General features: G+C 37.6%; 1 protein-coding gene across 3 annotated transcripts in view; it reads left to right on the plus strand.

Moving 5' to 3' along the window:
* Positions 1–18,448, plus strand: part of TRRAP (transformation/transcription domain associated protein) — a 74,244-nt gene that overhangs the window by 31,207 nt on the left and 24,589 nt on the right. For all 3 annotated transcript variants that reach the window (XM_015643017.3, XM_015643019.3, XM_015643018.3), the window contains 21 exons: positions 150–348; positions 764–892; positions 1,496–1,762; positions 2,314–2,520; positions 3,397–3,555; positions 3,642–3,776; positions 3,950–4,060; positions 4,903–5,049; positions 5,408–5,621; positions 6,308–6,433; positions 8,063–8,209; positions 9,405–9,607; positions 10,289–10,410; positions 11,268–11,481; positions 12,236–12,415; positions 12,746–12,892; positions 13,540–13,659; positions 13,997–14,284; positions 14,836–14,973; positions 15,354–15,466; positions 15,987–16,122. In XM_015643017.3, the coding sequence (XP_015498503.1) occupies positions 150–348; positions 764–892; positions 1,496–1,762; positions 2,314–2,520; positions 3,397–3,555; positions 3,642–3,776; positions 3,950–4,060; positions 4,903–5,049; positions 5,408–5,621; positions 6,308–6,433; positions 8,063–8,209; positions 9,405–9,607; positions 10,289–10,410; positions 11,268–11,481; positions 12,236–12,415; positions 12,746–12,892; positions 13,540–13,659; positions 13,997–14,284; positions 14,836–14,973; positions 15,354–15,466; positions 15,987–16,122 (3,502 nt within the window). The remainder of the gene's footprint in view (positions 1–149; positions 349–763; positions 893–1,495; positions 1,763–2,313; positions 2,521–3,396; positions 3,556–3,641; positions 3,777–3,949; positions 4,061–4,902; positions 5,050–5,407; positions 5,622–6,307; positions 6,434–8,062; positions 8,210–9,404; positions 9,608–10,288; positions 10,411–11,267; positions 11,482–12,235; positions 12,416–12,745; positions 12,893–13,539; positions 13,660–13,996; positions 14,285–14,835; positions 14,974–15,353; positions 15,467–15,986; positions 16,123–18,448) is intronic.

Genomic DNA, 18,448 nt, shown 5'->3' on the forward strand with positions numbered 1-18,448 from the left:
GTAATATATTTCATAATGCTGCCATTAGCTCTAAAACCATGCCTGTGGTACTGGCTGCTATTATTTCTCTTCTTTAAAACCAAAATTTGTTTCATCAGCATAATTTGTGTATTTTTTTCACAGAAGCTTTGTCCTTTGTGTTTTCACAGAAGGAATTATGGTGATATAGAGTTACTCTTCCAGTTGCTCCGAGCTTTTACGGGTCGATTTCTCTGCAATATGACTTTCTTAAAGGAATATATGGAAGAAGAGATCCCTAAAAACTACAGTATTCCTCAAAAAAGGGCTTTGTTCTTCCGCTTTGTAGACTTGAATGACCCAAACTTTGGAGATGAGCTCAAAGCCAAGGTAACTAAAGCAATTAAATCAAAGAAGCCTGGTATTTAGGTTTAATTTTCTTCTTGGGAACTAGGGCAACAAAACTCTCTTACTTAAATGTCAATGAGTTTGATAATTGGCAGAGTCATTTAGGTGAAAATATCATACCTGAGGAAGAGCGATAATAAACAGAGGCAGCAATTCATCTTGTGTTCAATGCTGACTGCTTCAGTTTACACTTTCTAAGAATCTATGTCCTTGGAAGAGAGAAAGAGGGGGAAAAAAAACAGGGTGTGTCTTTTTATTGGGGTTTTATTTATAGTTTCCTTTTGTAAGTCAGTGAGTGTGTCCAACAGGCAGGTTTGCATGTGGGAGTATTTGAATGTTGGCTGCTGTTAGAAGAATGTAATAGTACAGTAAAAGTTGCTTTGTTTATATTCTGTAGGTGCTGCAACATATCCTGAATCCTGCTTTCTTGTACAGTTTTGAAAAAGGAGAAGGTGAACAGCTGTTAGGCCCCCCAAACCCAGAAGGAGATAATCCAGAAAGCATCACTAGTGTTTTTATAACAAAGGTAACAACCTTTGTTTACACTGAAGTATTTGAAAATTAAAACAAAAATTTGTTCCTCTCGTTTGACTTTTCATTCTGATTTGAATTAGTTGTTCTGTTCTGAATATTATGGTCTGTTATGTCAAATTGCTTCATAATGTTGAATGTGAGATCCATCAGTCATCAGTAGAATGGGACTACAATTTTCAGTTTATGCTGTTTTCAGAATGTGTATTTAGAAATGGGCCTTGCTTGGCTGTAATCCCAGTCTTTTTTATAAGGAAAGCTTTTCATGACCCAACATCAGTGTCTTTCTAATTCACTGCTATTTCATGGAACCAGTCAGCAGTTATAAAATAAATGTTGTTGAAGATGAGGGGTTTTTATTTCTTTCTTTTCATACATTAGCAGTTTGGGAGTTCCCAGATGTGCTCATTATTTAAAGGTTCACACTTCAGAAGGTTGTTTTGTGGGTACTAAACTGAGTCAAGAAAGTAATTACAGGTTTTTAGTCTTCTTAAAAATCACTCAAAAAGCAAAATTCTGGGACTTTGCCTTTATAATAATAGAAGTTGGTTTTTTTTGTCAACTTAATTCTCTCATCTTTGATCATGCCTTGAACTAGGTACTTGATCCAGAAAAACAGGCTGATATGCTGGATTCTCTGAGGATCTATCTGCTGCAGTTTGCCACACTGCTGGTGGAGCATGCCCCCCATCACATCCATGACAACAACAAGAACAGGAACAGCAAACTGCGGCGCCTGATGACCTTTGCCTGGCCTTGCCTCCTGTCCAAGGCCTGCGTGGACCCAGCCTGCAAGTACAGTGGCCACTTGCTCTTGGCACACATCATTGCCAAGTTTGCCATTCACAAGAAGATTGTTCTGCAGGTATTGACCATGGGCTTGTGTTAGGTTCCATGGAGTGCTTTCTTTCATTTTAAGATTCAGAGTAGAAGTTGCATGGTGGTTTTGAATGCTGAGTATAATTCAAACACCACCAACAATTGCAGAAGCAGCAGGCCAAATATTTAATACAGATTTACCTGGGGATAGGAGAGTATAGAAAGAAGTGTGAAGACAAATGAAAGTGGGAAGGGTGTAAATAAGACAAGTAGACCTTTTGGTTGAATTACCAAAATTGAGAATTTTATTCATTCAGGAGACAGATCTTCAGTTGAGACACAATGTAGGGACTAAGGGAAAACTTGAAACTGGAAGTGGAGAGGGAGGAAGAAAAGGGAATGTAAAAGAAACAGAAGTTTGCACATTTTGCTCTATGCTTCTGCTGCTGATGTGTAATGGTATTTTTAACAAATCATGGGCCTCTAGAGAAAAATTGTGTTTTTTAGAAAATGTGTTGTAGTTTCCCTTTCTTTAGAAATGCTTTGTTTTTGTAAATGCATACCATATTAATGTTGATGAGAAATTCTGCTGTTCAGGTTTTCCACAGCCTTCTCAAAGCTCATGCCATGGAGGCCCGGGCTATTGTCAGGCAGGCCATGGCTATCCTGACTCCAGCTGTGCCTGCTCGAATGGAGGATGGACACCAGATGCTCACTCACTGGACACGAAAAATCATTGTGGAAGAGGGCCATACAGTGCCCCAACTAGTACATATTTTGCATTTGATAGTACAACATTTCAAGGTACTTGTACTGTTACTCTGGTACTCAGTGTATCTCCTGTATCAAGGAAGCAAACAGTTTGATTAGAAAAGCAGCATAATCTGATTTACATGGTTTAATTTCAAAATGCATAATTTGTCTGTAAAGATACATATCTATAACTGTCTACAGCTGTTTAATAGCAAGTAATTTATTAAGCTGTATCATGATTGAAGTTAGAACTCCAAATGTCAGGTTAGAGTATGCAAGATGAATTCATTGCACGTGCATTAGCAGTGTTCTTTAAAGGTCTGTGAATATTCTGTAGGAGTTCTTTAAGAAAAGTGTAGAACCATATTCTTTGCCATCCTCCAGTAATCCTTGTTTGTTTGACTTTATATATTCTGTGGGATTAACTAGATCCCTTTTATCTCCAACCAATGTATGTTGGGGAACATTAAACAAATCGGGGAATGGTGCAGAATGTCAACATGGGAACATTTTAAAAAACATGTATTAAAATGCAATCCAAAGGGACAGCTAATACACATTTTTCAGGAGCTGATGTCTCAACAATTTTTGAAAGAATATTTGAGTGTGTTCAAATTGAGTGAGTTGAAGCTCTTTAAAAGGCTTGGGAAAGAATTGGTATGATTGGTTCTTGAGAAAAACCATGAATCTTAAAAAGAACATGTTCATTTGAGTGCATGAAATCAGTAGTCACTACTGAAAGTTGTAGCCAAAACACTATTTTCAATGCACCAGTTACTTTTCTGTATTGCAAAATCTGAAGTGGTACAGGTTTAGCAAACTTTGGGATTGATGACTGTTTTACAATTTTGTTTTATTTCAACTTGTAGGTTTTGTGTAGAATGTTATTGGTTAATGACTAACATTTCTGTGAAACCATTTTTTCAGGTTTATTATCCTGTGAGACATCACTTAGTTCAGCATATGGTTAGTGCCATGCAGAGACTGGGCTTCACTCCCAGTGTTACAATAGAGCAAAGAAAATTAGCAGTGGATCTTGCTGAAGTTGTTATTAAATGGGAATTGCAAAGAATCAAAGACCAGCAGGTAGGAAATCAAAATAAATGGGTAAAGATTGAACTGTTCCACAGTTTAATGTACTTTTTTAAATGTGCACATTGCTGATATTTCAGCCAGATTCAGATATGGACTCAAGTGCAAGTGGAGAAGGAGCAAGTTCTGCCTCATCTGCTGTTAAAAGAGGATTGTCTGTGGATTCTGGCCAAGAAGTAAAACGATTCAGGACAGCTACAGGAGCAATAAGTGCTGTAAGAAAAAAATCAGGATTTGTTCAGAGACTGCTAGTAGTGAAATTGTTTTTTCCACATGACTTAAAACTCCCTAAATTGAAGGTTTTGGCTTTAGCAAGTATTTTAAACCTGTTCTTGTTGTTTTCCTCCTTCAGTCTTGCTGATGGCTTTTGTGTTTTGTGTGCACACAGGTGTTCGGACGGAGCCAGTCCTTGCCAGGAGCTGATGCCCTCCTTGCCAAGCCCATCGACAAACAGCACACAGACACCGTTGTGAATTTCCTGATTAGAATTGCTTGCCAGGTACTGTGGTTATTCTGATATGCAAATACCAGTGTGGAGTAGCAGCCACACCCATAAACCCCGCTTTTCACACAGGTTTTTTAAGGCTTGGAGTATTCTAATCTTTCTATACTTTGCTTTCATGATTAATTTACATATTAGGTTGATGCTGCAATGTATGCTTGCTCTATTGTCTAGGTTAAATGACAATAATACTTTATCCCAAAATATTTAGACAGTTTTATAGGGAATGACTGTATCGAGGGTAATGATTGTAGTTTTATTTTCAAAATCCTGTTCATGGAACTGCTTTCCTGCAGCATGTAGAACTAAAGTTTTTCACCAAATTTGGAGGGAGTTACGTTTTCTAGAATGGGGAAAATTATCTGGGTGTACCTCCAGGCTGACAAATTTTATGGCTTCTGCTCCTGCAGCAGACTCAGCTGGTAAGTAGCATGGGATTTTACATCCCACAGTCCATTGCACAAAGTAGATGGGCTCTTAAGAATAAAGATGAATTGAGCAAAGAGCTGCACATGTTTATGGATACCTTGCAAACAGTAAAGGTTAACCATCTTGAGTATGTTCAGAGTTGTAGTAATAAAGGATGGAATGAAACTTTTCTTTTTAAGTACACCTTTGATGGGTGATTTGGGTTAATTAGCAAGCAATTTAGACACCAGTTCTGGTGTTTACTATTAGTTGTCAGCTTTTTATGCATTAAATGCTGTGTAACTGTACTGATAAAACTACTTAAGCTCATCCATTTCAGAAATAAGAAATTATATGCTTGCATGGAATGTATAATAAATTAATGATGGTTCCAAAAGGGTGTCATTTTGCAAACTCTGATTAATTGCTAGGTAAATGACAACTCCAACACTGCTGGGTCCCCTGGGGAGTTGCTGTCTCGCCGCTGTGTCAACCTCCTGAAAACAGCTTTGAGGCCAGACATGTGGCCCAAATCAGAACTGAAGTTGCAGTGGTTTGATAAGCTGCTCATGACTGTGGTAGGTAACATTCTAGTCCTGTAGGTCTTTAGGTTTCCCTGGCCACATGCCAGATGATTGAATATTAATCATATCTGGATATAGATTTTTATGGTACTAATCTTTTCTTTGTAAGAAAATATTGTTCTTTGTAAGAAAAGAAAATGTTCTTATTTCTTTGTGAAGTAAGTTGTTAGATGTGTGAATTGCATCAGTGGTTGTAATTTGTGGAGCTGCAGTACTTAATGGTTGGTGTGATTTTTTTTTTTATTTTTGGGAATTTTTTTCCTTAGGTTTTAACAAATTTGGTCTGAGTTTAATAATCTGTGTAATTCTTGTTTACTCCTACTCACTGCCTTTTTGTGTGCTTGCTCTTTAGGAGCAGCCTAATCAGGCCAACTTTGCCAACATTTGCACTGGTTTAGAGGTTTTAAGTTTCCTGCTGACTGTGCTGCAGCCCCCTGCTATCCTGAGCAGCTTCAAGCCCCTGCAGCGAGGGGTAGCAGCCTGTATGACCTGTGGGAACACCAAGGTTTTGAGAGCTGTCCACAGCTTGCTGTCTCGTTTGATGGGAATTTTCCCCACAGAACCAAGTGAGTGGTGTTTGCTTCCTCCTTTTATCCTGTAATGATGCATAACTTAAGTGGGTGAGGGTGGGGTGAAGGGACTCTTTGGGATGTGTTAAGTATTCTGTTCTATGATTCCTGCATTTAATGGTCCATTTTAGATTGCACTTTCAACCTCTGATTAAGAAAGGAAAAGCTGAAATAAGTAATCGTGTGGAATACATCATTATCCATTGACATAAAAACTTAATAACCTGGGGCTGTCATAACTTTAGTTCAAGAAATGCATGCTATAAATTTAATGTATTTTTGCAATTAGAATTTTTGAGCTTCAGAAGTGCAATTTTTTAGTTATTAAGCTTTTCTGTTTTGCTGAAACAAGGAAGATAAAGTGTAAAAAGAAAAGCAATATGAAATACGCTGTGTCTTAATAGAAGCTAATTTAGATAATCTTTTCTTGGAAAAAAGAAAATCAGTAATGTAAGACTGCTCATCAAATTGAGTTACTCAGAAGAAGTGGTACACTATTATAAAGGACATACTGGTATAATAAAGAGGTTTATATAAATGAGGGATCTGCCTGTGTCACCTTAGATTGTTGACAATAAAAGACTCCAGTGATGTTTTAGTGCCTGTACATTCCCAGTGTAACTGTTCTTTGCCTGTTCTGTGGGTAATGTTACCAAAACTAATCACACCTCTAAACTCTGCAGGTACCTCAAGTGTAGCTTCCAAGTACGAAGAGCTGGAATGCCTTTATGCTGCAGTTGGGAAGGTTATTTATGAAGGACTGACTAATTATGAAAAAGCCACCAATGCCAACCCTTCCCAGCTCTTTGGTAGGTGTCCCACATCCCTGGCAGCTCTGTGGCAATGCCCCTGAATGAGCAATGCCTTTGTCATGAGTTTGCTTTTCCATGAGGAAATTGCAAGCTGATCTGGTGCAGAGGAAGCTGTGGCAAGCATTTCAAGCTGACCTGAGGGATGAGCTTGGGATGTCATATCTGTGAAGAAAGGAAATGGAGGGGGGCTCATTGTGTTCTCTCTGCTCCCTGAGGTGACTTGAGAGCAATTTTTGGAGGTGGGAAGCTGTAGATCTGTTAGGTAGATGCCTTTTGTATTCAAAGTAGGAAAAAGTTGCAGTATTGATATTAGCCAAAAAATAAAGTAAAAGTTCCTGGCAGCTTCTTACATGGAAAAAACCAAATCTTGCAGGTGCTCTGAGATACAACAGAGTAGTTCAAGGAATCTGTGTAGACTCTTATATGTTCCTGTCTTTCATTTTAATTTTTTAAGCCTCATTTATTAGCTGATTTAGACAGTATATTAAAATTTATGTATTTATAGGTCTTAAACTCTCAGTAATCAAGAAATTACAAAAATACTATTTTTTCTTAAGTGACAAAATCTGAATTTCTAGCACAGATCATTCTGGAGAGCTGAAATGTTTTTCTATTCTTGTTTTTTGTACTTACTGAACTGCTAGACAACTTAGCTACATAATAGAATGACAATGATATATTGGAATAATAGAGTTTTGCCCAGAACTGGTTGTGTTGGTAATACAGACCAGAAATTGTACAATGTTGGAAAACCTGCTGATTTAAATGGCAAATGTCCTTCACTGTTCTATTCTGTGAGCTGTGTACGTGGTTGTAATTTTGCCTTGGGAATTGCCTATTTGTCAGATGTCAGGATGTGCTTTACATCAAACTAACCATGAAAGATGTTTCTCACATTTGGTCCAGAGCTCCCTTAAAAGCAGCACCACAATCAAGCTGTCAGGAGGTGCATTTTGTAGTAATTCTGTGGCTCAGAGGCTGAGCTTTGTGGGCCAAGTTTTGTGCCCATCTGATCAGAAAAAGAAATCAAAACTTGGGCAGGAGCCATTCAATGCCCAGAGCTTGTTTCTGTAGATATATTGTGTAGATAGGTAGAATTAGAAAGTTGCAGTAGGTTTTGTTTTAGTAGGTGTTAATTGCACAGTGCCTTTTTTTTTTTTAAAGAGTGAAGTAGTCAACTTGAGTGAACTTCTTCATTATAAAGTTTCTAGATTAGAAAACCAAATTTACGATTCCTTAATTACTAAATCTGGGCCTGCTAATTTAAAAGGTTTACTACTTCTTGGTACTAAAATAAATGTGCAATATCAGGAGTAGTTACCTTTTTTTTAAGGTCTTGGGGGGGGAGTATTTATTTCCAGTCCCTTTCTTCCTGTCCTCCTTTTTCCCCCTTGCTATTCATCATACACTTATATACAAAACTTCAAAATACTTTGATTAGTGCAAAAGTAACCTTTTAGACTTAGTCTGTGGACTAAAGCTGAGACTGAAATTTTTCTCCAAATCTCTCCAGATTTCTAATGTTGGTAATCTGGGTAGTCTCATCCTTCTTTCATGGCATCTCTACCTTACTCAGGTCATGCCCAAGAGAAGTTTTAATTCCTGAAGCCTTGTTTTTATCTGCAGGGACTCTGATGATTCTGAAATCTGCATGCAGCAACAACCCCAGCTACATTGACAGGCTGATCTCAGTTTTCATGAGATCCCTGCAGAAGATGGTGAGGGAACACCTGAACCCACAGGCAGCAGCAGGAACAGCAGAAGCAAACACAGGTATTACCTTATACAGTCTGTTAATGATTAGAAGTGTTATAAAGTATTAAAATACCTTCATCCTAAAGGGACTCAAATGACTTTGCAGGGTTTGTGTGCATTATTACTTGTTGAAAAACACTTCAGCCTTTGTGAGTAGTATTACTGACGTATTGAGAGCTAAAAAGGCACTTAGGGGTTCCAGTTACCTGCTTCATATATGAATTTCAGTGTTAGCCCAACCTGTTCAGTGAAGGATTAGTGAAACATTTGTTGACCTGCAACATAAATAGAAGTACTGAAATTCTTCAAGGCTTTAGAGTGTTCAGGGGAGAGGGGTTGAGTTTTTTTGATTGCTCTATGCTTTCACTTTTTTTTACTCCTTCCTATTTTATAATATTGGAACAACTGTGTTTGACTTCTTGGAGTTGATGCTTTAGCTTTTAATCTTAAAATAGCATCTTTTTCAGTCAATATAATTCTGTCTGTTGTCAAATGAATTAGGTCATGAGTCATTGAAACAATCAGATGTTCTTGTAGAAGAAAATCCAGTGCTGGTAAAGGCCCCTGTAATTTACTAATGAATAAATTACTGAAGTAAACACTTTGAAAGAATTGCTGCTGTTACATTTCCAGCCCATACTTTAATTAGGTAAATGAGAACCGTGTAAATTTTATTAACACTGAGAAACAATTGGAAAATTATTAAACTTCATAGATAAGCAAGTCAGGAAATTAGCTGAACAGAATTAGAGAATTAGCTGCATCACAGACAATTTCTTTCACAAAGTTAATTGTAGTGTTTCAGTATTAGGGGTCTGAAATACCTTTTACTAAAGATTTGCAGAAAGGAAAAAACAAGCTTGCCTTTAGGATTTTGAATGGATTTGGTTTTGAAAGGAGTCACAGAATCATAGAATGGTTTGGGTTAGGAGGAACCTTAAAGATCATCTGATTCCAGCCCCATGCCATGGGCAGCATGGACACCTTCCATTAGAGAGTTGCTGAAGACCCATCCAACCTGGCCTTGGGTTCTGCCTTAGTTGTGTAGGAATGTAAAGTAGTAATTCTGAGCACATTACTTCTGGGGATGTATTTCCAGGCAATGGATGGTGTTGCTGATATTTTAAAAATCACAGCATCTTATCTGGAAATTTTTTTTCCGTGGTGTTTCATAGGTGTATACACAACTCCAATCCTTTTTTTGCATCCATAGCAGGTACAAGTGAACTGGTAATGCTGAGTCTGGATCTTGTGAAAACTCGCCTGGCTGTGATGAGCATGGAAATGAGGAAAAATTTTATACAAGCTATTCTAACATCTCTCATTGAAAAATCCACTGATGCCAAAATTCTTCGTGCAGTGGTTAAAATAGTGGAGGAGTGGGTGAAAAACAATTCCCCGATGGCAGCTAATCAGGTAGATTGAGTAGATGAAGTCATTGCTCTCAAATACTAAATAACTGTGATTAGCCACTATAATTCATCAGTTTTGACAATGAGGTTTGTAATGATCTGTTATATATGTTTAGATGCCCTTGATGATGTTTAGACTATTTTCATTCCCTGTGAAAATAGCTGCAGCTATAGATACTTGGCATTTTATAGGCTTATGTTTGGCGTTTGATCTCAAATGCTGTTTTGTGGAGAACATCCTTTAAAGTAAAAGTTTTAAAATATACTTCACATTAACCTGGATAGAAAGGCTCTGCAGGAGGAAGATGACTAATGCTGGTATAAATTGCGTTACTCTGTAACTTTTTGTGGCCTCCTCAATCTGCCATGTTTTAAGAGTTGAGCTCTTTACAGTCTAGTGCTGTACAAAAGGACCTACACTTTTATAATAGACATCAGAATTTTTTAATCCCTGAACAACTTATACTTATTTTTAGTCACAATTTTAAAATTCTCCAGCATATGTTAGAGGGATAAATGCTTGAGTTATTTTTCTTTTTAAGAACTATGACCTACCAAGCTCTTTTTCACTACTTTAGAAGTGAAAGAGTCACGTAAAGAATGGCTGAGTTGTAGTTTGAATGTGCTGGCTCTCGGCATATTTTAAGACGAATTGACAAAATTAATCATGTCTTCTCTTACACAGACACCTACTCTCCGGGAGAAGTCCATTTTATTGGTGAAAATGATGACTTACATTGAAAAGCGTTTTCCAGAAGACCTTGAATTAAATGCTCAGTTCTTAGACCTTGTTAACTATGTCTATAGGTAATTATAACAATTAATCATTTATTGCAGCTTATTGATTCATAATTTGTACCATATATGAACTTCATAGCATGTCATTAATCTTTTTAGGTCTGAATTACACTGTATTTTTATTTATTTTTTTCTTAAGTGCAAAATCAAATCACTTTACTGAGACCACAGTGCATATTTATGGAAGGCAATTTGAAAACAGAAGTTCCTTAGTGAGGATTTTTACTTTTGGCCCTGATAGAATACCTCCACTCCAAATTCTTTCTTAAGATACCAAGGCATCCTTGTAGCTGACTGTATTCTCACCACTGTGGTTACAGCTGAGATCTGTCTTTTCACATTCATAAGATTAGAAATCCTTTTTCCTTAAAACTTTATTATAAATTAGATTTTCAGGAGTGTTACTTTGCTAGGCAGACTTGCAGATTTTGAATCACAATGAAATAATTAAAATAGTCACTTTATCAACAAATGCCAGGTATTTAATGGTGTGCTACTGCTTTACATTATTTTGCAGTCACTTTGCTTCTGAACTCTGCTGGTTCACTCTGCAAACTTCTGTGTGCCCATGGTGCTCAGAAAGTTTTGTCCATCAATTCAATTTGTCATTTCAAACACTGTACAGATGTGGCTCAGTGTTTCACAATTATAAGAGTCTATCCTGAAGAGTACTTCTGATAGTTCTGGGGTGGTTTTACAACAAGCAGCAATATTTTGTTTGCTGTTTCTCTCAAAAACTTCACCTGGATATTCTCCAAATGTGGGCTTTTACAGAATGTCACCTCTTTGTGTTTTTAGTGTGTTATACAAAACCCAAGAGTCTTCTCTTTCTAATGGCTCTGTTATTTCATCTTTATTTATTTTAGGGATGAGAATCTTTCTGGGAGTGAACTTACAGCTAAACTGGAGCCAGCATTTCTCTCTGGTTTGCGCTGTGCCCAGCCACTCATCCGAGCCAAATTCTTCGAGGTCTTTGACAATTCCATGAAACGTCGCGTTTATGAGCGCTTGCTTTATGTGACCTGTTCCCAAAACTGGGAAGCAATGGGAAATCACTTCTGGATAAAGCAGTGCATCGAGGTAGGGAAACTCCCTGTATCAGAAATGCAATTAGAAATATGTTTTATTCCTTGTTGTTCTTCACTGGGCGTAAAAGCATTATGTGGTGTGTGTTTTGTGGTGTGTATTGTCTGTATCAAAGCTGAAAATACCAAATCTGCTGCCTCAGCTCCTGTGGTGCTTAAAAATATACAATAGCTAAACAGTGAAATGCTGATGCTTGAGAAGTGGCTTTAATATAAATGTTTAAAATCTATTTTCTCTGCCAAAAGCTTAATGACCAGGTTAATACTTAAGGAAAACAGTCTCTTATAATTGATAATGACTGTGAAAAAAACCCAAGAATTGTTATAGGTGAAGATTTCAAGATAGCTGTTATAGCTGGAATGTCTCCTCTAACAGTATGACAGCTGTTAGGTGGGATTGTATTGAAATGAAATTGCATCTTTGCTTGGTTTATTTAAAATAAAATGGCACAAACCCTTTTATTTTAACAATTTGCATCTTAAAGCATGAATTTGACTGTGAACATTCTTTATAGGGTAACAGAGTCTGTATTTATTAGCAAATTGAGGGCACTTAGTACATGTATTAAAAAGTATAAAATACAGCCTTTAAGCCTCAGATATTCTATTAATAAATGTGATAAATAGCCCTTAAACTTACTATTGCAACTTTAACCTTGTTTTTAAATATGAAGCCATAGTGATGTTTTCTTTGAAGTACTGCAGTAAAACGTATGTTGTAAAACTCTTGTTACGTTTCCACGCGGTAGCTGCTGTTGGCGGTGTGTGAGAGGAACACCACGATTGGCACAAGCTGCCAGGGGGCCATGCTGCCCTCCATCACCAATGTCATCAACCTCGCTGACAGCCACGACAGGGCAGCCTTTGCCATGGTCACACATGTCAAGCAGGAGCCTCGGGAGAGGGAGAACAGCGAATCCAAAGAGGAGGTGAGTGACTTGTGGAAAATGCAAGCTCCTTGATTCAGCTCTTCCTAGTTTCTCATCAGATAACTTTGGAGAATGCTTGATGAAGATGATGTGTGCAGATTGTTTGTGTGTCTTGTGGTTTAAGCATGTGTGGGTCTCTCAGAACTCCCATTCATTCATTTAGCCTCTACTTCAGCACTCTGAGCAATTACAGGCCTGAACCAGAAGAAGTAGCAGAAGCAGTGAGGCCTGAAATAAATTAATGAGGAGGGTGTTTTCTATTGTGGCAAATAAGCAAAAGTACATAGAAGATGCCTGTTTTTCCTTACTGAGTTGTTTACTTCTGTGTAGGATGTTGAAATAGACATTGAATTGGCTCCAGGAGATCAGACCAGCACTCCCAAAACAAAGGAACTTTCAGAGAAGGACATTGGCAACCAGCTGCACATGCTGACCAACCGGCATGACAAATTCCTCGACTCCCTTCGGGAAGTGAAGGTGGGTGCAGACTGTTGGTGACAAACCACTTTAATCCCAAAACCTTCAAACTGATCTGAGGAGGTTTTGTTTTTCCTTTTTTCTATCACACACTTCTCATTTTTAAGCTGAGTTTTCTTATGTAGACATCTCATATAATCTGTAATTTCTTATTTGCCTATGGTAAAAAAGTCTTAAGCCTTCACTTTGTAGCTAGTTATTAGTTATCACTTTCCTACAAAATTAAATATCATCCTCCTTCACCATAAGTATATTTTAATAATTCAATTTGAAACTAGTGATGACAAACACAAAAATGTGTATCTGCATCTTATGATTAAATAATTTCTAAGAAAATAATTTAGCTGAAAGCTGTGTTTAAATAGCACCACACTAACAACAGCTCTATCCAATTAACCTGATTATTCCTATTACCAAAATTATTATGATCATCTTTGTCCTTCTGTTCTTTTATGTTTACAGTCATGAATCAGAGTCTTGATCAATGTAAAAATAGTATTAATTTCTTGTTGCAAGTCTATGTTGCTAAAGGAAACATATTTTTATTGAAAGACATTACTATTACTACTGAAACAACTGTATAACTGAGCTGTTTTGCCACAGGATTAATTGTATTTTCATATTTCTGTACATCTGTCTGTTTCCAGACAGGAGCGTTGCTGAGTGCCTTTGTTCAGTTATGTCATATTTCTACACCTTTGGCAGAGAAGACTTGGATACAGCTATTTTCACGACTTTGGAAAATCTTGTCTGACAGACAGCAACATGTGAGAACCTTTCTCTCTCTCCCACTTGCAGATTCCTCTTTGTAAATGACTGCTGTTCCAGGAAAATGTATTTGTGTGGTGACTTTGTTCACTCGCTTTGAGATATTTGCCATTCTCAGACTGTTGAATGTTGTATACCTGTATCAATACATCTTTTAAAGAAATAGGGCCTTTCATTTTACAAAGAGAAATGTACTTATTGAAAGGTTGTTCCCTGTACTAAGGAGATTTTAAATCTGATTCCCTTTAAAGAGATCTCCGTTTAAAGAGATTTAAAATCTGATTTCTCTAATTGAAGAATCTGAATAGACAGATAATATTATGTTTTTTCTCCTAGGCTCTAGCAGGTGAGATAAGCCCTTTCTTGTGCAGTGGAAGCCATCAGGTGCAGAGAGATTGCCAGCCAAGTGCCCTGAACTGCTTTGTGGAAGCAATGTCACAGTGTGTTCCTCCCATTCCCATCAGACCTTGTGTCCTGAAATACTTGGGTAAAACTCACAACCTCTGGTTTCGTTCTACACTGATGCTGGAACATCAAGCCTTTGAAAAAGGACTGAGTCTGCAGATTAAGCCTAAACAGACGACAGAATTTTATGAGCAGGAAAGCATAACTCCTCCTCAACAGGTAGTGTTATATTTATTGAAATACCTTATGAAATATGAAGAGTAAAACCTAACACTGGCAGGTCCTCCACTAAAACATGTCTCCAGGTGTCACATTTTAAATGTACTTTAAATACCTCCAAGGGCAGTGACTCTAGCATTGCCCTGGGCAACCTGTTCCAGAGCTTCACAATATGTTCACTACAGACATTTTTCATCATATCAAATCTAATAAACCTCCCCAGGTGCAACTTGAAGCTGTTTCCTCTTGTCCTGTTGTATTATTGACTTGTTGAAAAATTTTGCTTTCTATGATTCGATCTGTTGTGTTAGGGAAGACAGGCAAGAGTCAGTGTACAAGCCTTAGGATTTTTTTTGTCATGCAGTGTTGTTTTCAGTACTTGGTTGTTACTAATTTCTTGCCTTGTAGAGAAAGTTTTAATAAGTTCTATAAGTAGTTCTCTATTCCACATCTCTCTCAGCTTGCCTTGGTGTAGAACATGGGGTTTGCTACCTGCTATGCTTTATAAAGACAGCTTGACTGTGGAGAAATACGTGTTCTTAACATTGTAGGAGATCCTGGATTCCCTTGCTGAGCTCTACTCTTTGTTGCAAGAAGAGGATATGTGGGCTGGGCTGTGGCAGAAACGCTGCAAATTCCCAGAGACAGCAACAGCCATTGCCTATGAACAGCATGGCTTTTTTGAACAGGTACAGTCTTGATTTTAGAAACTGTCTCAGTAGTTCTAATGTCAGGATGAATATTCTGGTCAGCAGGAAAAAACTCTGAATATTGTTTACTTACTTCAATCTTCTAAAGTGGAAAGTGCCATGGCTTCCCTCCTGTCTACAGTACTAGTTGGAGGCCATGTAATACTGAGGTAAGGTGAAATTTTTGTGCACACCCATCAGACTTCCACGACATTTAAATAATCTGCCAAATAATAGCTATATTCAGGAATTAATTTAACACACTTGACTTTTTTTCAAGTCTGTGAAGGTTTTCTTATCACTTGTTGTTAAAAATAAAAGAATATTGAGTTATTGTGTATATAGCAGGTGGAAACATGGAATGCTTGAATTTTCTTTAGGCACAAGAAACTTATGAAAAAGCAATGGAGAAGGCTAAAAAAGAGCACGAACGGAACAACGCTTCCCCTTCCATCTTCCCTGAGTACCAGCTCTGGGAGGACCACTGGATTCGGTAAGACTTGAAAGCTGATGTAGAAACAAGTATTTTACCCTGCAATAGAAGCAAAATACCCTGCTCTTGGTTTAAAGCATTAGTTATGAGGATAAACTTATCTCAGGCCTTAGCTCAGATACAGGGAAGACTTAAGGGAATAAAAAAAGCTATTTTGTATTCCCTTAACAGAGCCTCAGAAGTGATATGCCTGAATTGCTGTAAAAATCTAATTTGCTATTGGTGGAAACAGACTGGAGCTAAAATTTGTTTTTCCTTTTTAAAATGGTTGTTCTGGGAGACACAAAATGCAGCTCTTCCCTGTTCACAGATTTCTGTGTTATAACTGATAATAAATAAATAAATAAATAAATAAAAAGCCTTCCCATCTGGATAAAACTTCTGCAGTGCTTGCAAAGCTGTTTGTAGACAAACAAATATGCAGATAATATTCTGATACACAACATTTATTGCCACTTTTATTGGAGTTTTTTGTGGGTTTTTTTAATAACAAAATTGACACTGCATTTGATTTTCTTAGTTGCTCTAAAGAGTTGAACCAGTGGGAGCCTTTGACAGAATATGGCCAGTCCAAAGGTCACATAAATCCTTACCTGGTGCTGAAGTGTGCATGGAGGGTCTCAAACTGGATTGCTATGAAGGAGGCTCTGGTGCAGGTGAGTGAAGGCTTTTTGTGCTCATGTTTAGTTTAGCCTCATCCTGCCTGGTATCTTCATCCCAACTGTTTTAAGAACCATCCCATGTGATGGTGGTTATTGCTCTTGAGGCTGCTATAAAGTGCCAGGCTGCATGGACGTCTTGAGCTTCCTGGGGCCAATGGCAGACTTCTGTTGGAGTTGATAATAGATTGTCTGGAACCTTTTTTAAGTGTTGTATATGATGTCACTAATCTAAAGAAGATGGAAAACATGGGGGTGTGGGGGGGAGGTTTTGATTTGGTTTCTCTTTGGTTTGCTTTTTCTATTTTGTTCTAATTTTAAGGAAAAAACTTTTCATGGTAGGTAGAGTTGCTCATCTGTGATGAGTTAATATAGAAACATTAACCAGATGTAAAAATGAAATCTAAAAGGTGAGAATACATCATTAAATCACAGGTGGAATGGAGCTTGCAGATCTTTCTTGCAGTGTTGTATACAGTGGGACAGTACTGGGATTACGCTGCTAAAGATGCCAGAATTTGCAATAAAGGGGTGAAGTACATGTTTAAAATGCAATGTGAAGCCAAATCTCTAAGTAGCAAACTGCACATGCAACAAAAACTGTCTTAAGAGTGCTATTTACATTTTCATTAATTTCTTCTGTTCCTATAACAGTATTTTGTGTCCTATATAAGTATGCAACTTAGAAATAGCATAGAAATATTTGAGAAACCTTTAAAGTCTACAAGAACTATATGGTACAGTATATTGTAAGCCTTGGGCTTCAAGATAGTGAAATAGATCATGTCTGACAGCTTCTGGTTTTGGACAATTGCAAGTTGAGTAGAAGTGACAACCCTGAGTTAGTGCTGATATGCTTTAGCTGCTGTTGTATTAAATGAGGTATTTTCAGTAATGAGACATTTACTAAATGACTGAGGAGAAGATGCTGCTGAAGCCATAAATGGAGCCTTTGTTACTCTACTCAGGTTCTTCTAAAAGTGTCAGCACACGTTTGCATAAATATTGGGATCTGAAAGAATAATCGATTCTATGCTGCTGTACTCACTACTCCAGTTTTATTGATATTCTTTAATGTGGCTGTTTTTTGTCAAGTTCCATGGTTGAGTCACAAGAGAGGCCAGAGAAGATGGCAAATATCTATCAGTTTTCGTAAATCTTTGTGAAAGATTTTTAATAATCTACCCATTAAAGTTGAGCTATTAAAACAGCAAGTAGCCTTTGATAGGACCCAAGACTCATTTCCATTTGCTCACACTGCCATTGTATTTAATGATCCAGTAGATAACATAATAAAAAGGAGATTATTTTCACTGTGTAAGTGTAAGGATGCTACCTGGCACTTTCTCTTTGCTGGCTCAGGCGTAAAAGTCAGTTGAGGATAACAGGAATAACAATTGTAATGGTCACCATACAGTTTATCAACAGGAGGATAATGCAGGGGGATTTCTGTGCTGCACATCAAACCATAAAGGACCTTTGATGTAAAATGGAGGAAAAAGAGGGGAAAAAGTTGTAGATTAAAGGCCTGCAGCATCAGCTGGTGAGCACTGGCTCTGTGCAAGTTTGCTGTAAAGTGCTTACAGAATTTAGGTGCTGCACAATTCAAGTGCTTTGCTGGGTTTAGTTGCCATATTTCTACTGTTCCAGAATTCTGAGAAAATGGTTTAAAATTATTTTATAAATTATTTTAGGGCTATGACCTGACTTTGCACCCGTGCTCAGAAATTACTTTAACATGTATGGCATACTTTAACATAAATGACAAGGTTGGTTGTTGATTACTTGAAAAAATACTATCTTTTTATTTTCATAAGCTTAGCAATGCCCTAGAGCAGACAGGGAGTATAATGCTGCATGATGTGGGACAGGTAGGGACAGGATTTCTTTTAGGTGAGAAGTTGCCATTACATGTCCTGGAGCCCCTGAAGCATTTCAGACACAGTGTGTGTTATCTGCTGAGAAGCATCTTCTGGCTTTGTACAGGGTGAATTGTTTGCTGTGAGCTTCCTGCTCCTGTGGCAGGGCTGCTTTGGGCTGGCTCAGCTCTTTGAGCTGCATTACAGTTGTCAGTGTAAAAATACCCCAGCAGCAGCTTGGGCATGGGCACTTCCACTCTTGTGCTGAATTGGCAATTTATGTGCTAGCCTGCCCTTGCCAGTAACTTTAGGAGAGCTGAAACTCCTCTAGTGACATAAATGTTAATACTTCAAAACCTGATGTTTTTAAAAAAACGAGATTATTTTTTTAAAACATCAAAACTGTTTGTTTAAGAAGGCTTTAAAAAACTTAACTGCTTGAGTAGGAACAATCTTTACTGTTT

The sequence above is a fragment of the Parus major genome, chromosome 14, assembly GCF_001522545.3.
Source record: "Parus major isolate Abel chromosome 14, Parus_major1.1, whole genome shotgun sequence".
Lineage (NCBI taxonomy): Eukaryota > Metazoa > Chordata > Aves > Passeriformes > Paridae > Parus > Parus major.